The following is a 22,753-nucleotide window of genomic DNA, read 5'->3' as shown; positions in this document are numbered from 1 at the left end:
AGTAAATATTGTGAGAATAATCTGTAGTTGAGTTAAAATGCAAATGAAACAGAACAATACACAAAAATTAGAATATAGTCTATTTTGGAAACTATGAATGAAGAGTTCAAGGATCTTAGGTAAAAGCTATTGAAAATCAGGCCATAATTCAGGAAGTGGTTTAGGGCCCTTGGGCACCTCCAGAACATTATATCTGAATCAGACTCTCCCAAAGGGTTTAAAAAATTACATGCCTGGGCTCCATGTTGGGACAACAGAATCAGAACCTCTAGGAGGTGCAGTCAGAATCTGAATTGCCAGCAACTTCCCTCAGGAGGATTTTTATGCATCTTTCAACAGAAAAATCACCTAGAAAGACAAGAACTCAAGACAAATGTCTCTGTTCTTCCTCTCCCCAACATTTTATACAGACTATTTTAGCTCAAAATAATTATCAAGAGCAGAAGTCAAAAAAAGGTTTTAAAAGGCAGCGTTCTAGGTGCTTAGAAATTGGGTTCTTGGCCTTGGTTGGGAAATAAAGATAAGAAGTGGCAAAGGAGAGCTTGACCTAGTTGAAATCTTTTCTCCTCTCCCCCCAAAATTAATCTCAAGGGCAGGTATTCTGTTTTCCCTCATCCTAACACTGGCTTGGGTCAGAAAAAAAGAAACTCACAAATTTTCATGACTCAAAATGGGTGAATATCATGTGTCCAAGAATTAAGTGTCTCATCTGTGCGTTAGACAAAAAAAAAAAAAAAAAAAAAAAAAGAGTCCTGATCTCCTACTTTACAACAAGGAAACAACGATTAAGAGAAAATTGATTCAAAACAGTTCAGAAATGCTGATGGGGGACTGGAAGAAAGGAGAGAGAGAGAAGAGAGAAGAAGAGAGAAGAGGGAAGAGGGAAGAGGGAAGAGAGAGAGAGAGAGAGAGAGAACTGGTGAATTAATAAACCTGTATAAGTGAAAAGAATTGTTGCATTAAATGCAGTGCGGTAGTAAAAGGAGAGAACAAGAACTCCAGTGCCAGAGTGCCTGGGTTCAAATTAGAGCTAGACTGTCACTGATTGGGTGACCTTGGCCTTATTTAACTTCCTTGTGCCCCAGTGCCCTCATCTCTACAATGAGAAATAATATCTACCTCCTAAGGTTGTTGTGAGAACTAAACAAGTTACTAGACATATGTTTGCAATAGTTAAAAGTGAAAGTCTTTTTTTAAATCAAGATGACCCCAAAAGGTTGCATGGTCTAAACCTTCCACTTTATAAGCCTTAAAGAAGGTATTATAAAATTAGAATAGAGAACTTTTTAAATCTAAATAGATAAGTTCTGAAAAGTCACATTCCCAGTATCTTGTTTTATTTGCCAGAATTCTTTGATTGCCCTCCCATACTTTCCTTTTAAAACCCCAATGGAGGAATTATCAAGAACAAAGGGAATGGTAATCTACATCTAGAATTCCTTCTCTTGCATTTCCAAGTTCTTGATTGTAATTGGTAATTACCTTGATTATTTATCATTATTAACTCACAATTGTATACCCACAATTCCGTTTCCATTATCGAAATAATCACAAAGAAATGCCAAATTAAAAAAAAAATAATCTTGTCTACCTATATATCCGTTGAGTACTAGGTTTCAAAAAAAAATGTTGAGTGTCTGAATTCCTTTTTAATATCCTTTAGAGAAAAAAGTATAAAACTAAGTAAAAATTTCTTAAAGATAGTCTTTTTCAGATTAATTAAAAGTAGCAGTCTCCATTTCAGCAGCCACCGTTACCAATGAGAAGGTGGATTTTTACTGCCAGAAGAGGAAATCTACTGTTTAGTAACTGCAATTCCTGGCAAAAAGTATTTTTCTTAAAGAAAAAGTTTTTAACATGAGATTGATACTTTTTATTGAACTTCCACTTTACAGTTTGAAAATCAGAAATGCAGTATAAAACCATTATCTAATTGGTTCCTCCAACTCCTTTTTGAGGATCTCTGGTATCAGGTTCTTCTTGTAATTTTATAAAAAGCCTAAAGGCAGGGCGCTGGGGTGGCTCAGTCAGTTAAATGTCCGACTTCGGCTCAGGTCATGGTCTTGTGGTTTGTGAGTTCGAGCCCCATGTCGGGCTCTGTGCTGACAGCTCAGAGCCTGAAGCCTGCTTTGGATTTTGTGTCTCCCTCTCTCTCTCTGCCCCTCCCCTGCTCATGCTCTGTCTCTGTCTCAAAAATAAATAAAACATTAAAAAAAAAAAGTCCAAAGGCAATTTTTAGAAAATTGTAACTAATGGTATTCCAACAATTTTAATCAAATTATCAGATTTATGGCATTATGGAATAATAATCCATTTTGTAACAGTGATATTTAGCTCCAGAATTCTTAATAATCTAATGCAATATTGTTGTGAGTTGGAGTAATTTTAATTTGTAAGACATTAAAGTTTAGATTAAGGGAATCAAAGAATATAAAACAACTATTTTTAACCCGCTGAGACAAAAACAAGGTAACACATTATGAAGTTATGAAGTGCTGACTGATTTAAATTTTGCTAGCAACTGACCAGAAGAGGAGCACAGTCTGTCAAGGCGCATGGATGTCTATGGTCCAGTTTCCTTTACCTGAGCCAGGCTCCTTGTTCTTTACTCTAGCATTAGAATCATTGTTTCCATCTAAGGGGAAGTCATTTAATTATTTTTTTTCTCTTTAAATTTATGGACTGTTACTTTATACTTGTAGGTCAGGCTGTCACTGTAATAGATAAAATTATTATGATACATGGAACATTATTTATTTTATTATTTACTGAGTGCTTGTTACACTGAAGGAATTATGTTAACCTTTTTAAAAATAATTTTTTAAGTTGAGCAAAGTTAGGAATTAACATTTATCAATATAAAGTTTTATATTTGGAAGGTGACATCAAAGATGATGACATATCATGAAAAAAGAGGCCACACTGGGGAAATGAAGAGGCAACAAATTTTACCTGTGTTTGCTATCTGATAATGGCTGACATAAGTAGGTTAAAATCATTGTTGGATTTATTATTTTTAATGGCACGAGAAATAATTGCTCAAAATATCTTCATTTTCTTGTTTCGACAACAAATGGCAAATATATTTTGGTATACGAGACCTAGTGCATGAGCTTCAAATTCGATTAAATAGATCAAGTTTACACAAAGCCAAATGTATGAAAGGGGATCTTTTAAAAAAAACTTTATTTGAGAAAGGAAGAGACTTATAACAGAAGGCAAGAAGGAAACATACAAACAATATATTTACAACACAAAACAAGAGATCACCTTCAAGGGTGTAAATTATAATAAATACAGTAGATTTTAAAAGAGACATTTATCAATTAATTCTAAGATGAATTAAGTCCAGCTTTCTTTTTCACTGGTTCCAGGTAGTTTCTTGATTAAATTCAAAGACTATCAAATTCAAACAATTAATGTCCACCAACTGTACTGATGAAGCTAGCTCTCTCAAATGACATTATAAAAAATAGGTTTTTTTTTGTTTGTGATTACATATCTTTGAAGTGATATTATACAAAAGTCTGCTCAGCCACATGTTCCTCCCCAAATAAAATGTATTTTAAAAGATGCACTATCCCTTTTTTATGAGATTGAAAGAAGACTTTAAAGAAAATGAATATTTATGAGATGGAAAAAATATACAATTTTATCTTAGGAATGCCATATTTTTAATGCAAAACAACTGACAAAAAGTCATTTTAATCTTAAGGAATATACTAACCAAAATATGTTGGTAATAGGAAAAGTTGCCTATTATAGCTATTTGTCAAATTATCAGAAGGACTTTCGTTATATGGAAAAGTTTTAAACTTTCTAACTTCTAGTTATATTAATTTAATTTGAATGGAGACTTTTTAAAAAAGGATAATGTATCTTTAGCAGTGACCTTTTTTTAAGAAATATTTTTAAATGTCACAGCAAAATGTAAACAACACGTGCCAATAACATACAGTTGTTACAATGTCTACATTTGGCAAAATTGTTCTATCTCCTTTGAAACAGGATACTACACCTTAAAATACCTTGGATTTAGAAATATAAATATTTTAATAGAAAAAAACCTCACAAAGATTCTAGGTCAATTTGGATTATCCATATTAAAGGGGTCTTAATACAGAGAATCTTTAACTAGCTTAACAAAAGTAAACCTATAAAACAAGGTAAACATATCAAAAGGGAGTATGAAGGAAATGTTCCAGTGAAAAGCTTCCTTAACAATTTCCCTACTTGTGGTGTTATTTTCTTAGACAATAAATCAATTCATAGAGTGCCCTTTAAAAACAGAAAGAGTAAAACACTATCCTCCGTTTTTTCCCCCCCTACATTCCTCATTACATGAATCACTTGGACTTCCTGTTTCCACAAGGCATTTCCTGTTCAGCCGCATAGAATCAGTTTTCTGTAGAACAGCAGGAACCTGACAAAGAACTGACTTAAATAAACAGAGTCTTCTGTTGCCTTCAAAGTTGTTTGTATTTCATAGCATCAAAGGACACAGTCCTTCTGAAGGTGCATTATATACAAGTAGATTCTGTTGTTAAGCCTAACTTTCCTAAATTTTTATTTGCCAAAATGGTACGGTATATGCCGGGTCATTATGGAATCATGCCTAAGAGATCCTAGTGATATGATTATGAAATATGATACACCTTCTTCTTTTAAACATAATTGTGACTTCATATCAGATAATCATCATACCATTACTACGTTTTCTACAATTGTAGATACAATATAGTATCTGATTGGACCATAATGCTGCACATTACTCCTTGCCGATACTTGCATCGGCTTCATTTGATCTTTTTTGATAGACAATGTCATCAAATAACACAAGATAAAAGTAAAATGAGCAGTGCTAGGTGAGACATAATGTAATATTTAAAATAGTGCTGTACTTTGCAATCTATATATTTAAAACCACCTCTATTCCTAATATTTTCAATTGCAATCTATACAATAACCTAAGGACTATTGGCATGGTAACCAGAACATTTAACTTAACAAAAAAGAGAGAGGACGGAAGGGGCAGACTACCTTTAACAGTGTTCAAGACTGTAGTATGATACATTATGTACAACAATGTGAAAACTGAATTCTATATACCAAAAAAAAAAAATTCAAGAACTAATAGAATGTTTCATTGATCAGACTGGGTGACTTGATCCAGCAGTCACTGATCTCAACAGATAAACTAAAAACAACAGTGAGTTCGTTTTCCTTAGAAGTAATTGGTGTGGCGGGCTTTGGGATGAATTTAAAGCCTGTTAATTATGTGTATACTTATGTAGTATAATTTTAGTGTAACAAGTATTTCCTTACCAGTGGAGTTTCAATGAAACCTTGATATCTATATAGAAACAGTATATAGAGAAATCTCTATATAGATATATATGTATTAAGTAGAATCCTTAAACACTAAAATCAAATCATTCAGAAATATAAACAGGATAGGAAATATCCATTTACCAAAACCTGCAATGCATTTCATATTCAGATAATGACTTTAATTACAAATCCTGGAGCTAAATCTTTGCCTATTACCTGTTGCATAAAAGCAGCCTGCTCCCCAGATTCCATTTCCTGGATCTGAGCATCTTCATCACTGTCCACTGGTTCCTCCTTGACCTTCACAGCCCCAACTTGTCCCAGTGTGTCATCCACACAAGCACTGCTGTCGCTCCTAGTGCTGTTGCCACTAGAGGGCGCTCTGTCTTCCTGCATCGCCTGGTCCCCCTGAAGCTCTTCCTCCGCTTCCTCGAGGTGACTGCCTGGTTGCTTCAGTTGTTCAATAGATTTCGAAAGCAGCTAGAAGAGAGTGTTCAGGGGTTCAAAATTCAATAGTCCTTGGTGGTAACAGAGAAGCAAAATACACTTTGATTTCTATCTAATGACTCTACTTCAGTACATTCTGTTTCCTAATTTCTGAACATCAATTTCACAACGAATTTGTATGCAACAAACTTCCTCAATAATACTGAATCTGAAGCAGTCCCATCATTTCTATATTGTATTGGTGTAGCAGGCAGAGAATAAGGTGTTTAGGTGCTTTTAAGAATCGGATTACTCTTTAACACACTTAGAAAATGGTGGGAAAAAGGTAAATAAGCTTCCTCTGGGAGAACCAGGAAACTTTTATAAGTACAGTTTGTACTGTGACAATTTAATCCAAATAGACCTGAGAATATTTTTCTGCAAAGAGAAAATGTAATGGAAATAATGGAACGGTAATGGAAAACTTCCACAGTCTCATTTTTATGACAAATGTCAACCACTATAAAATACAAACACAAATGAGAAATCCTTGTTTATCTAATTTTCCCATACCTAACTGGTCAAATGATAAACACCCTCTTATATATACCGGTAAAACATGGGAATATTGATTTTGAAATCCTAAACTTTAAAAAGATGTGGGATTAAAAAATTTATAGTAGAAATGTTTTATGAACATATCTAAACTAAATAAGAGGGAAGAAGAAATTATTTGTAATTGAAAATTAGTACTTAGGCCTTTTCTTGACTTTATAAATTAAATTGTATTTAATCTTCAGAAGTATATGAATTAATTGATCAATGATTTTAAAAAATGACAACATACCTAATGTAAACAATAGCAAAATATCATAGTATAAAAGCTCAATAAATGGGGTAAAATACTCAAGATGATTTCATCTTACAGTAGATCTTGTTTTAATTGATAAGGTCCCCACTGACTGATCATCCGCAGATCCTAACTGTGTTTTCAACAGTGATTAGAGTTTTCTGTTACATCAGTGCCCATGTAAACAACATGCCAAATATTGCTAATGAGCAGCACACTTAGAATACAACCACTAAAATCATGAATACTGCTTTTTCTATGTCCAGTTTCAGCTTACCTCATACATATCTATGTTTCTTTTTTTAAAAGTTTATTTGTATTTATTTTGAGAGAGAGAGTTCATACAAGTGGGGGAGGGGCAGAGAGAGAGAGAGAGAGAGAGAGAGAGAATCCCAAGCATGCTCCATACTGCCAGTGCAGAGCCCGACGTGGGGCTGAAACTCACAAACCGTGAGAACCTGGGCCAAAATCAAGAGTTGGACACTTAACCAAATGAGCCACCCAGATGCCCCTAACTATGTTTCTAAGACTAAATACATGCTTAGAGTTAGAATACCTAGTACTCCAACTCTGAAGGGTGTCTTACCCACTTTAGGCTTACAGACTTTCCTCCAGGCCACACAACCTCAGATGGCTATGCACACAGTGATGAAATCCTTAAATTTCACTGTAGGTAAAATTATTGGGAGTTTTCATTCATTTGTTCAATAAATATTGATTGAGCGCCAACTACGTTCAAGATACCATGCCCTCATGGAGCTTATAGTTTAGTGTGTTAGAAAGGCACCAAATAGATAAATAAGTTTATTCTTATTTTCAAGTATGGTAAATGAAAATGAAAAGCACAGGGTGTTCTAAGAGTACACCCTAGTTGGCACAGGAGCACAACTGTGCATGGCTATGGGAGGTTTCACTTACAGGGTGCTATGTTTAGGCTGAGACATGAAAGAGGAAGGATAGAAAAGGAGTTGTCAGTTATGTGTATGAGGGTTTGAAATAAGGGTAGAGAGCATTTCTGGCCCAAGGCACAGTATGTGTGCTGGAAAAAGGAGTTTAGTGGCATTAAAGCAAATGAAAGGCTGGTGGGGTTTGAGCACAAGAAGATGGGGAGAATGCTGGAAGATTTTGTTGGAGAGAGTTACAGCTTATACTATATTTGGTTGGGTTGAGAACAAGATACTGGAGAAATAAAGAACAATTTAGGATAAGCCACAAATAAGATGTAAACATCACCAATCTTAAGTTAGACATAATCAAGCTACGAGAATATCTACCAATCAAAATGTATGTCAAAATGAAGAAGGCAAATTAAATATTAATTTCCTTTGTGCCTACAATCTAATTTCTATTGTTCCTGGGCTGTCAGCATAAGAATAATCATCCCATCATGCTTTAAATGTCTCTAAGTACTTTATAGGAAATTATTTGCAGGACTTTTGTACCAACGCTAATCAGCTCTTCGTATCATAAATACATATTACCTTGCATACTGCTGAGATTTTGGAGAAAAGGGACAATGTAATATTTCTAAACTTTGACTATAAAACTCTAGGATCCTATTTAATTGGCTGTTAGAAAAAGAACATATAACACCATAGAAAATAAGCAGGGTTTTCATTAAAAAGTCCCAGTTTGGGCTGGGACACCAGGGGTAAGGACTTTGGGTGACAAGCATCCATCCATTCTTCAGAGAGAGACAGAGAGAGAGAGCTAGAGCTCATCATTCAGTCTTGCAAAGCTTACCTCCATCACTCATCTCAGATGAGATATACAAGAGCAGGGTACAGAGGCTGTTGTGGGGAGAAGATTTTATCTAAAGAAAGGTATTAGTCAGGTGAAGGAGGCTGCAAGAGCCCCTCAGAGGGACTATCTGCAGGCAGACTGCTATAGTTCCATCTTCTGGATGGATGCTTGGTGAGCTACAGGACTTCTCCCTCTCATTACCAAAGCTTAGCTGGAGAAACTCATGGGAGCTAGCTCATCAGAGCTGGTGGGCCAAGGACATGTATGAAGGAAGCAGACACCTCTGGGAGGGGGTTCAAAAGTTCCTGAGCATAAGAACCTCTGTGAGGAAGAAAGAGTAAAAAATATGGGATGTGTGGCCATGAGACAGGAACTGAGGGGCTGTTCATGAAAGGTCCACCAGCAAGCACAGGACCACTGTCCAGGAAATGCCACATCCAAAGTCCCTGCTTACTGAGCAGTGGCTGCGACTTCTACAGCTTCTGGATGTTTGACGATGGGGCATATTTAATAACCAAGAGGAAGCTATAAATACCACCTGTTAAGTAAAAGGGTGACCCTATTGCTGTTCGTCTTCTTTCCAGTCCCAGTCCCAACATGGCCACTCAGTACCTTGAACTCCTAACCTCTAATGGTCTTTTTCCTCTGTTCTACTTTAGCTCCCAAAGCTGTGATTATACCTTTGCCTTGGTCTATTTTTTTTTTTTTAATTTTTTTTTTCAACGTTTATTTATTTTTGGGACAGAGAGAGACAGAGCATGAACGGGCGAGGGGCAGAGAGAGAGGGAGACACAGAATCGGAAACAGGCTCCAGGCTCTGAGCCATCAGCCCAGAGCCCGACGCGGGGCTCGAACTCCCGGACCGCGAGATCGTGACCTGGCTGAAGTCGGACGCTTAACCGACTGCGCCACCCAGGCGCCCCGGTCTATTTTTTTTTTTAATGTTTATTTATTTATTTTGAGACAGAGAGAGAGAGAGAGAGAGAGAGAGAGAGAGAGAGAGCGCAGGGGAGAGGCAGAAAGAGAGAGAGGGAGAGAGAGAATCCCAAGCAAGCTCTTTGCCATCAGTGAGGAGCTAACGCAGGGCTCGATCAAACAAACCGTGAAATCATGACCTGAGGCAAAATCAAAAGTTGAATGTTTAACTGACTGAGTCACCCTGGTGTTTATTGGTAGCTGTTTACTTTCCTAAATCTCAGTTTCGAACATCATTCCCTTCTGGATCATTCTCAGAATATTCTGACCCTAACCTCTCCTCAGCTCTGGAGGGTGCTCTAAGCAATTGAGCCTACCACATTCTTGCTGCCCACCCTCTCTTATCCCCCGCCCCTTCCCTCCTTGCTGGACTAAGCTCCATTCTCCATCAATAAAAATGACTCCCTTATACTGTCTTCAACTCTCTTGCCCTTTTCAACATGGGTTTTACTGGAAAAGTAAGACTTCTAACCTTGATTAATACTGAATCTCTGCCAAACCCAAGCAGCTGAATAAGCTAGGAAACAAACAAACAAATCACAATCATGTTGAATGTTTCTCTTCAAATTCAGGAGCAAAACCATCAAAAGGGTCCTCTGTGCTGCCTGACAGTCCTACTACATTTCTTTAGTTAATTCATTCCCACTCTTTCCTTGACAATTTCAAACTACTGCCTCTCCCCTCCAACCTCTAATATTCAGACCTTTTATTCACTGCCCGCTTTGCTTCTTATTTCACTGAGGAAACAGAAGCCTCCAAAGGGAAACTCAACATCCGGCTACCATCACATTTAGCAAGCTCTCCTATTCACCCTTCGTGCTCCTGTTCTTTGGAAAGCAATGTCTTTGCTCTTATTCTCAGTCAATCCCTTGACTTATGACCTGGATCCTACCTACTCCTGCAATTATCCATTCTGTCCTCCAACACACATTTCCCCTCTCTGCTGGAATATTCTTATTTGCACATTTTCAAAATGATAATCCATCTTAAATAAAACCTCCCTTGCTCCCCTCAACCAACCCCATTATTTAACTCCCTTCACAACAAAACTCCTTATCTCTTTTCACTGTCTTCATTTCTATTTTCCCATTCTCTTTAGAATTCATGCCAACAAGGCTTTCAACCACACCATATGACCAAAATCTCTCTTGTTAAAGTAAATAGTAACTGCATTAATTCTGAATCCAGTGGCATTTTAAATAGGACATTAATGTGTCAGTAAGGTAACACATTTCAAAAAGGGCACCAGGACACAATCATAGCATCTTTGAAAGTAAGAGACTCATATTACTACTGTTAGTTCAGCCAAAGACGAAACAAACTGTGTGTTAATTTCCCAGAATATAGTTTTCCATAGATAGCAAGACTGTCAAAGAAAACCTCTAATACTGACCAAATGCTGAGTGTTCACAGAACATGCCATATGTATGTTTTAACAAAAAACCTGAAATCTGACCTGTTAATGTATTTTTGAGGTCATGGACATACCCGCAAATCTCATCATTTAGTCCACAGATCACATTGGGTCAGTATTTACAACCTCACTGACAAAGATATGTATGTAACAATTCTCAGTGTGCAATAAAGAAACAATGCCATTTGTTCTAGTGAGTTCCTTTGGCTTCATCTATAGTTGTGATGTACTAAAGGAAACCTGAGGGAGAAAAATGCCAGAATGAATAATGCTATGATGATGGGGCAAAAAAGCCAAACAGCAAAATGATCTTCCAAGGGCAGAATTCCTTGATGGTTTGTAAAAGAAATGTTTCCTGACATAAAACAGTAACTTATGAGTGGAGATCATATACATATAAAATGTAGTCATTGGTAATAATGCTCTTCAAACCTTTATTTTATAAAGAAGGAATTTCATGTCCGGAGAACCTGAGCCATCTCCAAAAAAAAAAAAAAAATAGAAACCTAGAATTTTCGATACACTTCCAATCTGCTTTCTCCTCTGAAACAGCTATATTCTGGTAACAACTGAATTAATATAAACAATTCCATTGTCTTCCTGAGCTCCAAACTTCATATTCAGCTGCTTCAACATCTTTCCTTAGATCTAGAATATCAAACAGGTATCATAAATTTTAAATAGCTCAGAGAAAACCTTTATTCTCCTCCCACTCAAAATGTTTTGCTCACTTAATTGTCTCATCTGAGTGAACAGCAATACTCAATTGCATGAGTCAAGAATCTAGGATTTATTCTCGTCTCTCTCACTCATCATTTTTTTAAATAAATACCTGAAAGTGTAATTGATGCTTAGTAACAGTGCTTTGACACTTTTCTTCCCAGGTTATGAAGCAAATGCCAAGGTCTACATGAACAATAACTGCCATTTTTTCACCATCTCTGAAACAGAATGTGCTCTTTGCGAAGTTTCACAAAATACAAGAGTGATAAATGGGATCTCCTGGGACCAGCTTTGCAAAATACAAATGCATAGAAGGAGTTAACCTAACTTCTTCTTCCAGGTATTTGAATAAGGCTGTTTTTGTTTAAGCAGTCAAATTTGCCAGAGTGGAAAAATTAGCAATTAACATCAACAAGAAAAATCTACAAACCAAAGTCACAGAAAACTTGCCTGCCAGGTTTAACTTATTATAGATTTTTAAAATAAAAAATTACTTGACATTGTTTGTAAGTTTCTGACTATGTATGAAGACATTCAGTACTCAGATTATGTTGTGTTGTATGTGTTTTTGAACTTCAAATGTGACCATTACAACGATGGTAGGGGCTAACCCTTTTCTAATTTGTACTGTCGCTGAGTGGCCCCAGATGCAGGGAGGAACTGTCTGCTCACTCTCAGTGGGGTAGCAGAGTCTCTCTTTGGTTGAACATCTGGAGGTGATCCCCCAGCAAAGTTGAGCTGTTGCCTTGCTGGCTACAAAACACAAGACAAAACATCTGTGTGACAGATAAATGCACAGACCTGTGCGAATCTCGGCTGAGGGCCCATCTGTAAAACACACCGTGTGTCATTCATCTGACACCAGGTGAGGTACTTTGGTGGGGAACCCAGCAGAGAGGAAGATGATGGCTGTGCTTCTCCTTCTCCTTTTATCTGTGTTCTTCCTCATCTGTCAGTGTTTCCCTGTATTCTCCATGCTATTGCACAGCCATCGTACCCAACACTAAGAATGTTGCAGGCAATCTATGACCATTCTGGGTTTGTAACACACACTCATACATACTCATGCCGATATTCCAAGGACCAGGTATGATAATTTATCTAAATCTCTAACACCTTAAGTTTGCAATTCCATTCTTATCAATCCCTGCTAGGATCATAATTACAGCAAGTCTCTAAACTTCAATGTTCTATATTCCATGTAAAATACGATCTAGTCTATTGGCAAATGATGTAAAATTAATGAAATAATATTTAAAGGCTGTGCTGCTAACCTTTACACATGAGCACATTCAGCTCATCTCTGTGTAAGTTACACTGAGACAAGCCTAAAAGTCAACATAAGTGCTGTCAAATAAAGTATCTTTCAATTCCATATTTAAAATTTTTCCCACAGAGATCTTTTAAGTCCCCACAAATATCTTCAGTTTTGGGATGGCAACTAAGAACAAGAGTGTAAAAGGAGTAAATCTGTTTCTGATGGACATCTGGTTTTCTGAAATTGTCAACAACCCATTAAGCACAAGTGTTTGAATGTGATTATTAAACTACGCAAAATGACCTTCAACCCAACTCATCACTTTCTTATTCTGCCTCAGATTGTAAGACAGATTTTACTTGGGGAATGGCAATGACACAAGTTTTTGTTTTTGTTTTTGTTCTTGTTTTTTCTTTTAAATAAATGCAAAACTCTTCTTTTGGAACACGAAACCTTTCCCTTAAGCTCCAAGGAAACTAGATTGTAAAACAATGATAAAATTCTGTCTCAAATCACAAATAGATTAGGTATGTACCAACTGTTCTCAAAAACAACATGCAGCGTTTGGAGGGTTTTCAAATCAAGAGGTCTACTTAGAGAAGAACTCTACCTCAAGCCAAAATACTCCATGTCATTTCACTTCTGTGCATTTTAGGGAAATAACCAGAGGAACCAAAACTAAATGACAAGAGAGAAATATTTTCTAAATATTGGTTCATTATTCACATAAATTAAGTCTAAACTGAAAAATATTCCTTCTTCCCAATACTGAAGAGATATAAAACTAATCCAGGGATTAAGTGAACACTTAATAAACATGTGTTTATCTTTATAACTTCAAATGGTTGTCTAAATCAATGCATACAATTAAAATACCCCTTTTCTGGCTTCAAAACATCCTAATATTTCAATAACTTAAGTAAGTGTTAACCCCCGGAACTGGAAAGGATACTGAAAATTTCCTCCTTCCATTGAGTTTGAGAAAGTTACCCACCCACTCTTTATTCATTTGACAATTTTTGTTGAACACTTACTATATGCCACATCCTGAGAAGAGCAGTCAGGCGAGCTCTCAGGAAAGGAAACAGAAAGTAAGCAATTGAAGACTGGAACTTAATGTGGTAAGGAATGATGGGGGAAGGGGTGAGCGCCTGTGTCTCATTTGTATGGGCAGGAAAGGCCCTCAGAAGATGTGAGGTTTAAACTAAGAGGGCCTCCAACACCACGGTCAAGTCATGAGAAGATCTGGAAGTTGAACCTACCATACAGTACAGTGGATAACACAACTCCTGGAGATGGAACGGCATTCCCAACAGACTGAAAAGGAGGCCAACATGGCTGAGGCTCAGCAAGTAAGGGAAGGGAGTAGGAGATGAGGTCAGTGACAGGGGCAAGAGCCAGATCACAACAGCCTTGCAGGCCACAAAAAGATGTTTGGATTTTATCTTATGAACAATAAGGAGCAACTGGGCAGTTTTAAGCAAGCCCTTAACATGATTTGATTTGCATTTGTAAATGATCACTCTGGTTGCTATAGAATATTGGATGTAGGCAGGCAAAAGTAGAAACAGAAAGATCTGACTTTTAGAACACAAAAAGTTTAGCAAGAGAGTGTTACAAGACAACTAGAACACAAATGACCTATTTTTCCTTCTTTTACATCACTATGTCATTTTATGCATTTTTATATTACATAATAGGATTTTCCCCTAAAAGTCCCCTTTCCAATCTTTAGTTGATAGTACACTTTCTTTCAAAGTTCTCTTTCTTTGCTTTTTAAGGGCAATGAATAGAGGCACAGTTAAGGAAAGGCACCCTTGGCAATTTTGGACTGTGTCTCAGAATAGACAAGATCTCAAAGCCAATGATCTTCAGATCAACTGACTGATAAACATTTCCCTTTCTCCCCATTTGCCAACCCTTGCTTTGGTCATCTGGATAGCAGTACAAGCCCTATTTAAAATGGATACCAAGAATAAACCACAGAAAACAATTGCCACATGGAAATGTGGGCCCCGGTGTAGCCAGATTTTCAATTTTTCAGACAATGCCAGAAATCAGATTTGCATTTGAAATCTTTCTATTTTTAAAGATTGACAAAAAATTGAAATGCTTAAGATACCAAGCTGTCCAACGACAGCAGTCCACAGAGTGTCCACCTATGACCTCTGAAAATAATCCCTTATGGCCCTTCTTCCTTAAACATTCTATGGTTTAGATCATTTAGAGCTGATGTCTGCTTGCTCTCAAAATATACCATCCTTCATACTTGTTATTTGTTTTATGTTTCCCACACGGTCAAAAATTCAACTACTTTGCCTGGGGCTGGAGGTAGGGGTAGGAATTGACGACAAAGGAGCAAGACAAAGAAAGTTTGGAAGTTGAGGTAACTGCTATCTTGATTGTGGTAATTATATGACGATATGCATTTGTCAAAACTCACCGAATTATACAGCAAAAGGAATATATTTTGCTGTGTAAATTATACCTCAATAAATAATTCAATAATTAACATATATGCTGTTCCAAACAGAAATCAAAGGTCCACTTCATGATGACTAAAAGACTCAAGCGGGAACAAAATTTAGTAGTTTGGTTTACAACAAAGTAGCTTGATGCAAGATTGAGGCAAGTAGGAAATGTGTGTCTTGGAGATACTTTAGCACTTCCAGATAACCGTTTTCATTAGCAGAATAAAAACAAAAAGAACTATGAGTGAATAAGAATATAAATACTGCATTAAGATTTCAGTCGTGCTCACCATGTTTACAAAGCACTTTCAGTACATCCTTTCATGTGATCCTCATTATAAACCTCTAAAATGTGCAGATTAGAGAATTATTGGACAAGGAGGCTCAATACTTTGTCCAAAGTTGCAAAACTAACAAATAATTCTGCAAGACATCAGAAACTTCTCTTGGAAATGTTACCAAGCATTCTAGATTTTGCAATTCATATGAGCTACGCATTATATAGAACTATCTTGGACTGGAATGATCTGTTTGCAGGCCTATGAACCATTCAAGGGAAAGAACAGGCCTTCTTTATTTTCATTTTCAGTATGCGGAAGCATAGTGGTTGCTAATAAATCATTGTGGAACACCATCAATGACTCCATGCCAGAAAATTATTTTTAGAAGTGAGTTTTTATTGCTAGGTGATACAACTCAGTCGATAGCAAGAGAGTAATGGTGCATTTTGGATATGGGAGCTTAGCCCTGGATGCAATTCTGCCTGAAGGAATGGGAATACTCTAGATCATATGACATTTCAGGGTCACTATAATCCCTGAGATTTCGTAAGTATTCAGAGAAAGGGCAGAAAGATACAGGGGAAGAAAACTAAAATCAGGACTTTATAAGCAGCCAAAATCTATAACAAAGGGACTGCTACATACTGGTGGTTTTCATGTCCACAAATCACTTAGCTATATTAAAAATTCCTTAGTAAGACTTAATTATTTCATCCTGTCAAATGAAACTATTTGTCAAGGTTGAGAAACAACCAAATTATTTAGCTTTCCTCTCTCTTTGAACAGCCTGGAATCAACATCAGTCAAACCACTCACATGGTTTAATTCCCCAGTTATTTTTCTTTCCCCTATTTTCTTACCTCATAGTCATGTCCAACTATTGTTTTTCTCATTCAGTAAAAGCGTCTCTGACTAGATTAACAGTGCAGAGTGAAAAGGAAAGGTCGAGGTCCTTCCCTTGGTCTTCAAGTTATGAAAGCAGCACTGGGAACGTTTACGAAAGTTACACATTAATCCACTGAAATGGTCATTTAGTTTCTTTTACAAACACCGGATTTCATCACATCTAATAATAAAGCAACAAGCCATTTTCTGTATATTATAAACCATCAACTTGTAATTATGTAGTGAAATGGTTCTATATGAATTCTCTACGATGATGTAAGCCAGTATTGCAGTAAGTGGTTTTTTTGAAGCTCAGCACATACCTACACGAATCTATTTACACTGGGCTAATCATGTCGAAATAGCATCTATTTAAGGGCAAAGTCAAAGTTTCTTTTATAAACCTCTATAGATAGATAAATAATCTAGGAGGCTTTTTACTGTTATAAAATTAAGACTGCCTTTCAGTGCTTGCTAAAGTTTTTGGACATACTATCCGTCTAATGGGCAAAATGTAATCCTAAATTGTTGATTAAAGGCTCTGCATGGAAACATACTGTCAAATGGATAGAGAGAAATTAAACCTGACAACGGTAATGCCTACTTTCCTAAATGTAAGCCCAGTTCAAGTTTCTACTCATCCATTTTTCAAAACATAAAACAAGGCATTTTCCAACCACCCAGAGAGGAGATGCCAAATTTGCATTTCAGTTGAACTTGATGAAGTCAGTAGACTTTCAGCATCAGGCCAGCTCAGAACTCTTATGAAAAGATGTTTACCCAATCTAAAGAAATGACGATTTTACAGCATGCAAGAAAGGCATGAAACATGGTCGGGCTGTACTGCACTCACAGCACTGTTGGGAAGCTTTAATATCCAATGGATATCTGAATGTCCCACCATGTAAATCAACTTCCAAATTAGTCACTGGAGGGAGGACAATGTGTGAAAAGTTGGGAAGTAAGGTCAGGAAAACAAATTTCTTCATTTCAGCAAATCCAAACCAATACCAAAAATAAATAAATACATAAAATAAGATCACCCTTTTTTTTTTGTTTGCTTGCTTGTTTGCCTTCTCTTCAATTGTAAGTTCTCTACTTTTTTGCAAAAATAAAATTAGGAAAAACTTGTCTTGGAGAACCTGACTGGCTCAGTCAGTAGAGCACGTGACCCTTGATAACGGAGTCACCAGTTCAAGACCCACGTTGGGTGTGGAGCTTACTTGAAACAAAAATTTTTGTTAAAAAAAAGAGGGATTCCTGGGTGGCTCAGTCAGTTGAGTGTCTGACTCTCGATTTCAGTTCAGGTCATGATCCCAGGGTCATGAGATCAAGCCCCACATTGGGCACTGTGCTGAGTTTGGAGCCTGCTTAAGATTCTCTCTCTCTCTGTCTGCCCCTCTCTACTGCTCACGTGCTCGCTAAAAATAAAAATCAAAAAAAGAAGTAAAAAAGAGTAAATAAAAACAATTTTTAAAGGAAATCTTTTCTTCTGCTTGGTGAAGAAAACAACACTAAAATCGTAAGTACACATTTAGGTTCAGGACAGGTTTTTGTGTCACACAACCTATGTCAGAAGTCTAGTTCTGTCAACTTCTAGCCTGTCCCCTGGGTCAACTTACTTAAGCCCTTTAAAATTAACTTTCTGGATATTAAAAAGAGTGAGTTGTTAAGTCTGAGAAAATAATGTACATAAGAAGGTTAGCATTGTGTCCCAGCTTACAGTGGGTCCTACTTATAAAAGGGAGCTGGTATTACGTGAAAGACCCTATCTCTAAGGTACCTATGGAGAAGGTGCTAGGAAGAGCCACAGTGCATGAAAGATACACCAGGAGTAATAGGTGCATCAAAAAGCAAAGATGGGTACATCATCCTCATCTAATTATACTTAAAATTTTAACCTTCCCACAAGAAGCCATGGATATAATCACCTTTATTGAAATAAAGTTAATACAAAGTGTTTCCTGCTGTTTGATAATAGGACATGAGACTTAAAAATATAAACTTTCTGGAATGTAACATCTTTACATTTGTTCTTCAAATAAATTTCCTTGGGAAAACATACGCTTTGCTCAACAGTGCACAAAATAGTTTTATTTTAGAACTACCTCTGGGGATATTTTGTAAGAACAAAATAACACACATATATGCACACTATGTTTGTGTGTGAGCACAGGCATGACAGACTATAGTCCCCTGGGTTGCTGTGGATGCATGATGGGGAACAAGGAGTAGGTATGAATCATGAGGGGTTATGAAGAATATGTAACATTTCTGTTAGAAAATTATATCAGGAAAAAGAATACAACAGATATTACTCAAATAAACGGTCAAATTCTCTTCTAAAATTAATGAAAACTCCCCATTTGCTCCATTCCAGCATTTGAGCAAAATTATATTCATGCCTTGCTTGTCAGACATAATTTCTACCTGTTTTAATAAGGGCAACACAGGACATCTGCTTGGCCTCCCTTTTACTAATCTTGTCTTAGATATATTTTTATTATGATAAAATAGCACTCATGTCAAAATGCCTAAGTATCATAGTAATAAATATATAATAAATACTTATATCTACAGTGAACTTTGACATATTTAAGATATCATCTCATGATTTATCTGGGTTTTTGAAAAAAGTGTTGGCTGATGTCCAGTCATAGGAATGCATAAGATATTTATCACAGAGTATATTACAAAGGGAGAAAAAGAAAGAAAGAAAGAAAGAAAGAAAGAAAGAAAGAAAGAAAGAAAGAAAGAAAGAAAGAAAGAGATAAAAAAGGACAGAAGAACCCAAGGAGGTAACCAAACAAGTCTCAAGTTTTACTTCCTCAATGAAAACAATTTTCTTCCTCATGTTCCCTATCCTAGTACATAACACATCGTATTACCGTTTACTGAATAATTCACTCCCTTGCTCCCCACACTTTAAGCTCCATGAGGACTCTGAATGTTATTTTCTTAGTGATTAAAATAGTGTCTGGCACAAAGCAAGAATTCAATGAGTTGCTAAATGGATAAATGCATAATAAATTGGTATTTCATTCAAATAAGTACTGAATGAAGAAAGAAATTTCTTAAGTTTTCTGCTCATGTGGTTTTGATAGAATGAATATGAAAAACATAGGTATTAGAACAATTCTAATTAAAATAGAAATTATTCAGTGTGCATCAATGCTATCCTATACATACTATAACAGAGAAACAATTTAAAGAATAATGCCATTGGGCAGGGGGCAGAGGTCAAGGCCAGATTATCTCACAACAAAAATGCCTGAAGACACTCAGGAAAATTCCTGGGTATCATTCAGATAGTGTTACAACTAGAGATTTGCCCTTCTATTAATTAGGCAGTGATTGGTATATTCCTTCAAAAATCATAAAAAAACTGCAGTGTGTTTTGTTTTCATTAATCATAGTCTTTTTTTTAACAGAAAAATCTGCGGCAAGATTCAAATTTAAAATGATCCCAGAAGAAAATTGCCAATACCCTCTTACTTTTTTGTTTGCCTTTTTTTATTTATGGGGAAAATTTTGCTTTGGAAGCCATTTTTATCTTTCAGTAAATAAACAAAAGATACCTGGCAAAGCATCAATCCTCTTTTTTTTTAAACATTCATTTTTGAGAGGGAGAGCACCCACACATGGGCACAAGCAGGGGGAGGGACAGAAAGGGGTACAGAGGATCCAAAGAAGGCTCCATGCTGACAGCAGAGAGCCTGATGTGGGGCTCAAACTCACAAAACACAAGATCATGACCTGAGCCAAAATTGGGTGCTTAACCGACTGAATTACCTAGGTGCCCCAACATCAATCTTCTTTTGATACTAGCATAAAGAATCTTGGTTTTTAAAAAATGCCCACAAGTCATTGTTTCATGAATGTACCATACCTTAGCAACAGAAATTGTTTAATGCATTCCTGAATACTTTAAATGTCTCAAGAAAACAAAAGAACAAATAGTGTAAACCATGATTTTTTTTATGGTTAAACTTCTCAAAATACCTTCAGTGAAAATAAAATATTCAACCTGATGAGTATAAAGACAAATCATTCTGACAGGTTTTCCACTTACATTTCTACCTTGCCCCATTTTGTAGATATAACAATACAAATACTGTATATACCCATTTCAGGGATATTTCTGCTAAGCAATTAAGTACTTACACCATAATTGTATGAGACAAATAATCCTTATGACACACAAATTTCCCATGTAAATGTCATTTAAGTATCAAGCAATGGGTAGGTAAGTTATTTAGTATGATTAATAATATTTACATTGTATAGTTATAGTAAGCAGGAATGACGGCTTTCATAAATGGTTGATTCAAATAATAGTAAGATACGACAAAGCTTTCCAAATTTAATGTCAATTATTATATAAACTCTGAAAAATATAGATTTGCTTTGACTTCTAATGATGATTAGCAATTCAATTACATCATTAAAAATTTCATACTAGGGGGAGGGTCACCTGGGTGGCTCAGTCGGTTGAGTGTGGACTTTGGCTTAGGTTATGATCTCCTAGTATGTGAGTTCAAGCCCCACATCAGGTTCTGTGCTGACAGCTCAGAGCCTAGAGCCTGCTTTCAATCCTGTTTCCTTCTCCCTCTGTCCCTCCCTCACTTGCTCTCGTGCTCTCTCGCTCTCTCTCTCTCAAAATTAAAATTAAAAAACATAAAAAATTAAAAAAAATAATACCAGCAGGGCACCTGGGTGGCTCAGTCGGTTAAGCATCCAACTCTTGGTTTCACCTCAGGTCATAATCTCACGGTTGGTGAGTTCAAGCCCTGCACTGGGCTCTACACTAACAGTGCACAGCCTGCTTAGGATTCTCTCTCCGTCTCTCTCTGCCATCCCTCTCTCTCTCTCAAAAATAAATAAATAAACATTAAAAAAAATTTCATGCCAGGAAGGACAATCATATTTAATATGCTATAGGTTTAGAGACAAATACACTTATTTTTTCTTTTGTTGTCACTGCATTTTTGCTTCTCTAAATCTTAAAAAAAAGTTAAAGGAGCAAAAGAAAAGGACATTTTCAAACAGGGTATCTGTATACCAGTGTCTTTATGTGAGCATGTATTTCCTGCTACCATAAGTACCTCAAGAGCAGGGACATTTTTATGATGCCAACTATTTGGCTCCAGTTTGAATGGATTCAATATAGATTCATCCATTTTAACAGGAAAGAAAAATGACATAAATTAAATTTTCCGTGGTTATTTCTCATTAATGGGTATTCAAAATGGTTAGAATACACATAAATATATAATTATACACAAACGCATTGGTTTTTGGCATCTCAGTTATGGCCCTCACATAATGTGAAATAAATGTTTTCATCACCTCCTGGGGAAGGGAGAACAGTAGCAATTCATTTCTTGATGGTTCTATTGTGAATACTTCAGAATAGGTCAGAGATTCAATATTTTCTTCTTTAAGATTCTTCTCTGTTCCCTCACACAATTGAGGGCAGGTGAAATATTTTCAAAATCTGGAGAATACCCAATGTGCATATGCCATTTGATCAAACATATGGAATACATACTTGGAGAAAAGCCAACTGGAGACCTGCTTGAGTAATCTAAACACCCAAGCTGAGAGGGGTTAATATATAAAGATCAGCTTTGTACTTTGAAGTTTTCTGGACTTCATTTTGCCTAATTAAGACAAGATTTAATAGTCAAACCACTGTACAAACATGTACCTGAGAGTATAGGTTTGTTTCTAATTTTGGGAAGAATTCTTAACAGATTCCAAGGAATCAGCTCCACATGGGAGAAGGTCTCTGATAAGATTTGCTCTTCTCATTGCTCAAATGCAAATGCCTGCTTTTCATCTTAGTTTCTTCCATGTGACTGAGGTTAGCATCCGCCTGTCAAAATCTCAAGTGTGATACTAAAATATAAAGATTCTGTTATTAGCATACCACTGAGTCTGAAACATCAGCATCTCCAGGTCATGAAAAATGTATTCCCAAATAATCTTAAAAGTATTAACAGGAATCTAACGAACGTAATTCCAGATCAAAATATTATGAGGCAAAATGTAGGATTCCCAATCTTTCTTTCTGCATAAATTTTTCCTCACTGGTCACTGGACAATTTTTCAGGAATTCCCAGTAGTTATAAGTAGTGCTGAGAGACCACAAAACAAACAAACTGAACTCTACCATAATATAGCAGACATACACTCTTAAATCAAAAGTACTCCGTCACTACACAAGAAGGAAGTTGATTACCTCCAGTGAAACTGATTTGATACAAAATAATTTGATAAATTTAGAGAAATGTGGTAGCAACGAAACAGGCATCAATCTGATGATATATAAAGAGTAATAAGCAATACAGTGAAATATAGTCTGCAGTAGAATGAAAGATGGCAGGAAAGGTA

The 22,753-nt window shown here is 36.3% G+C and overlaps 1 protein-coding gene across 8 annotated transcripts in view; it reads right to left on the bottom strand.

Annotated features, from left to right (window-relative positions):
• Positions 1-22,753, bottom strand: part of HDAC9 (histone deacetylase 9) — a 742,193-nt gene that overhangs the window by 360,333 nt on the left and 359,107 nt on the right. For 7 of the 8 annotated variants that reach the window (XM_047094855.1, XM_047094857.1, XM_047094856.1 and 4 more), the window contains one exon: positions 3,170-5,811. In XM_047094855.1, coding sequence (XP_046950811.1) covers positions 5,497-5,811 — 315 coding nt within the window. In that variant the 3' untranslated portion in view covers positions 3,170-5,496. Of the gene's footprint in view, positions 1-3,169; positions 5,812-22,753 lie in introns of those variants that run through there. The other variant, XM_047094862.1, reaches the window with a different exon arrangement.

This window comes from Lynx rufus, unplaced genomic scaffold, assembly GCF_022079265.1.
Source record: "Lynx rufus isolate CCGP_SWC_20201006 ecotype Redwood Valley unplaced genomic scaffold, mLynRuf1.p SCAF_4, whole genome shotgun sequence".
In the NCBI taxonomy this organism is placed as follows: domain Eukaryota; kingdom Metazoa; phylum Chordata; class Mammalia; order Carnivora; family Felidae; genus Lynx; species Lynx rufus.
The sequence above is the reverse complement of the archived record's forward strand: the minus strand, read 5'-3'. Positions and strand labels throughout refer to the sequence as shown.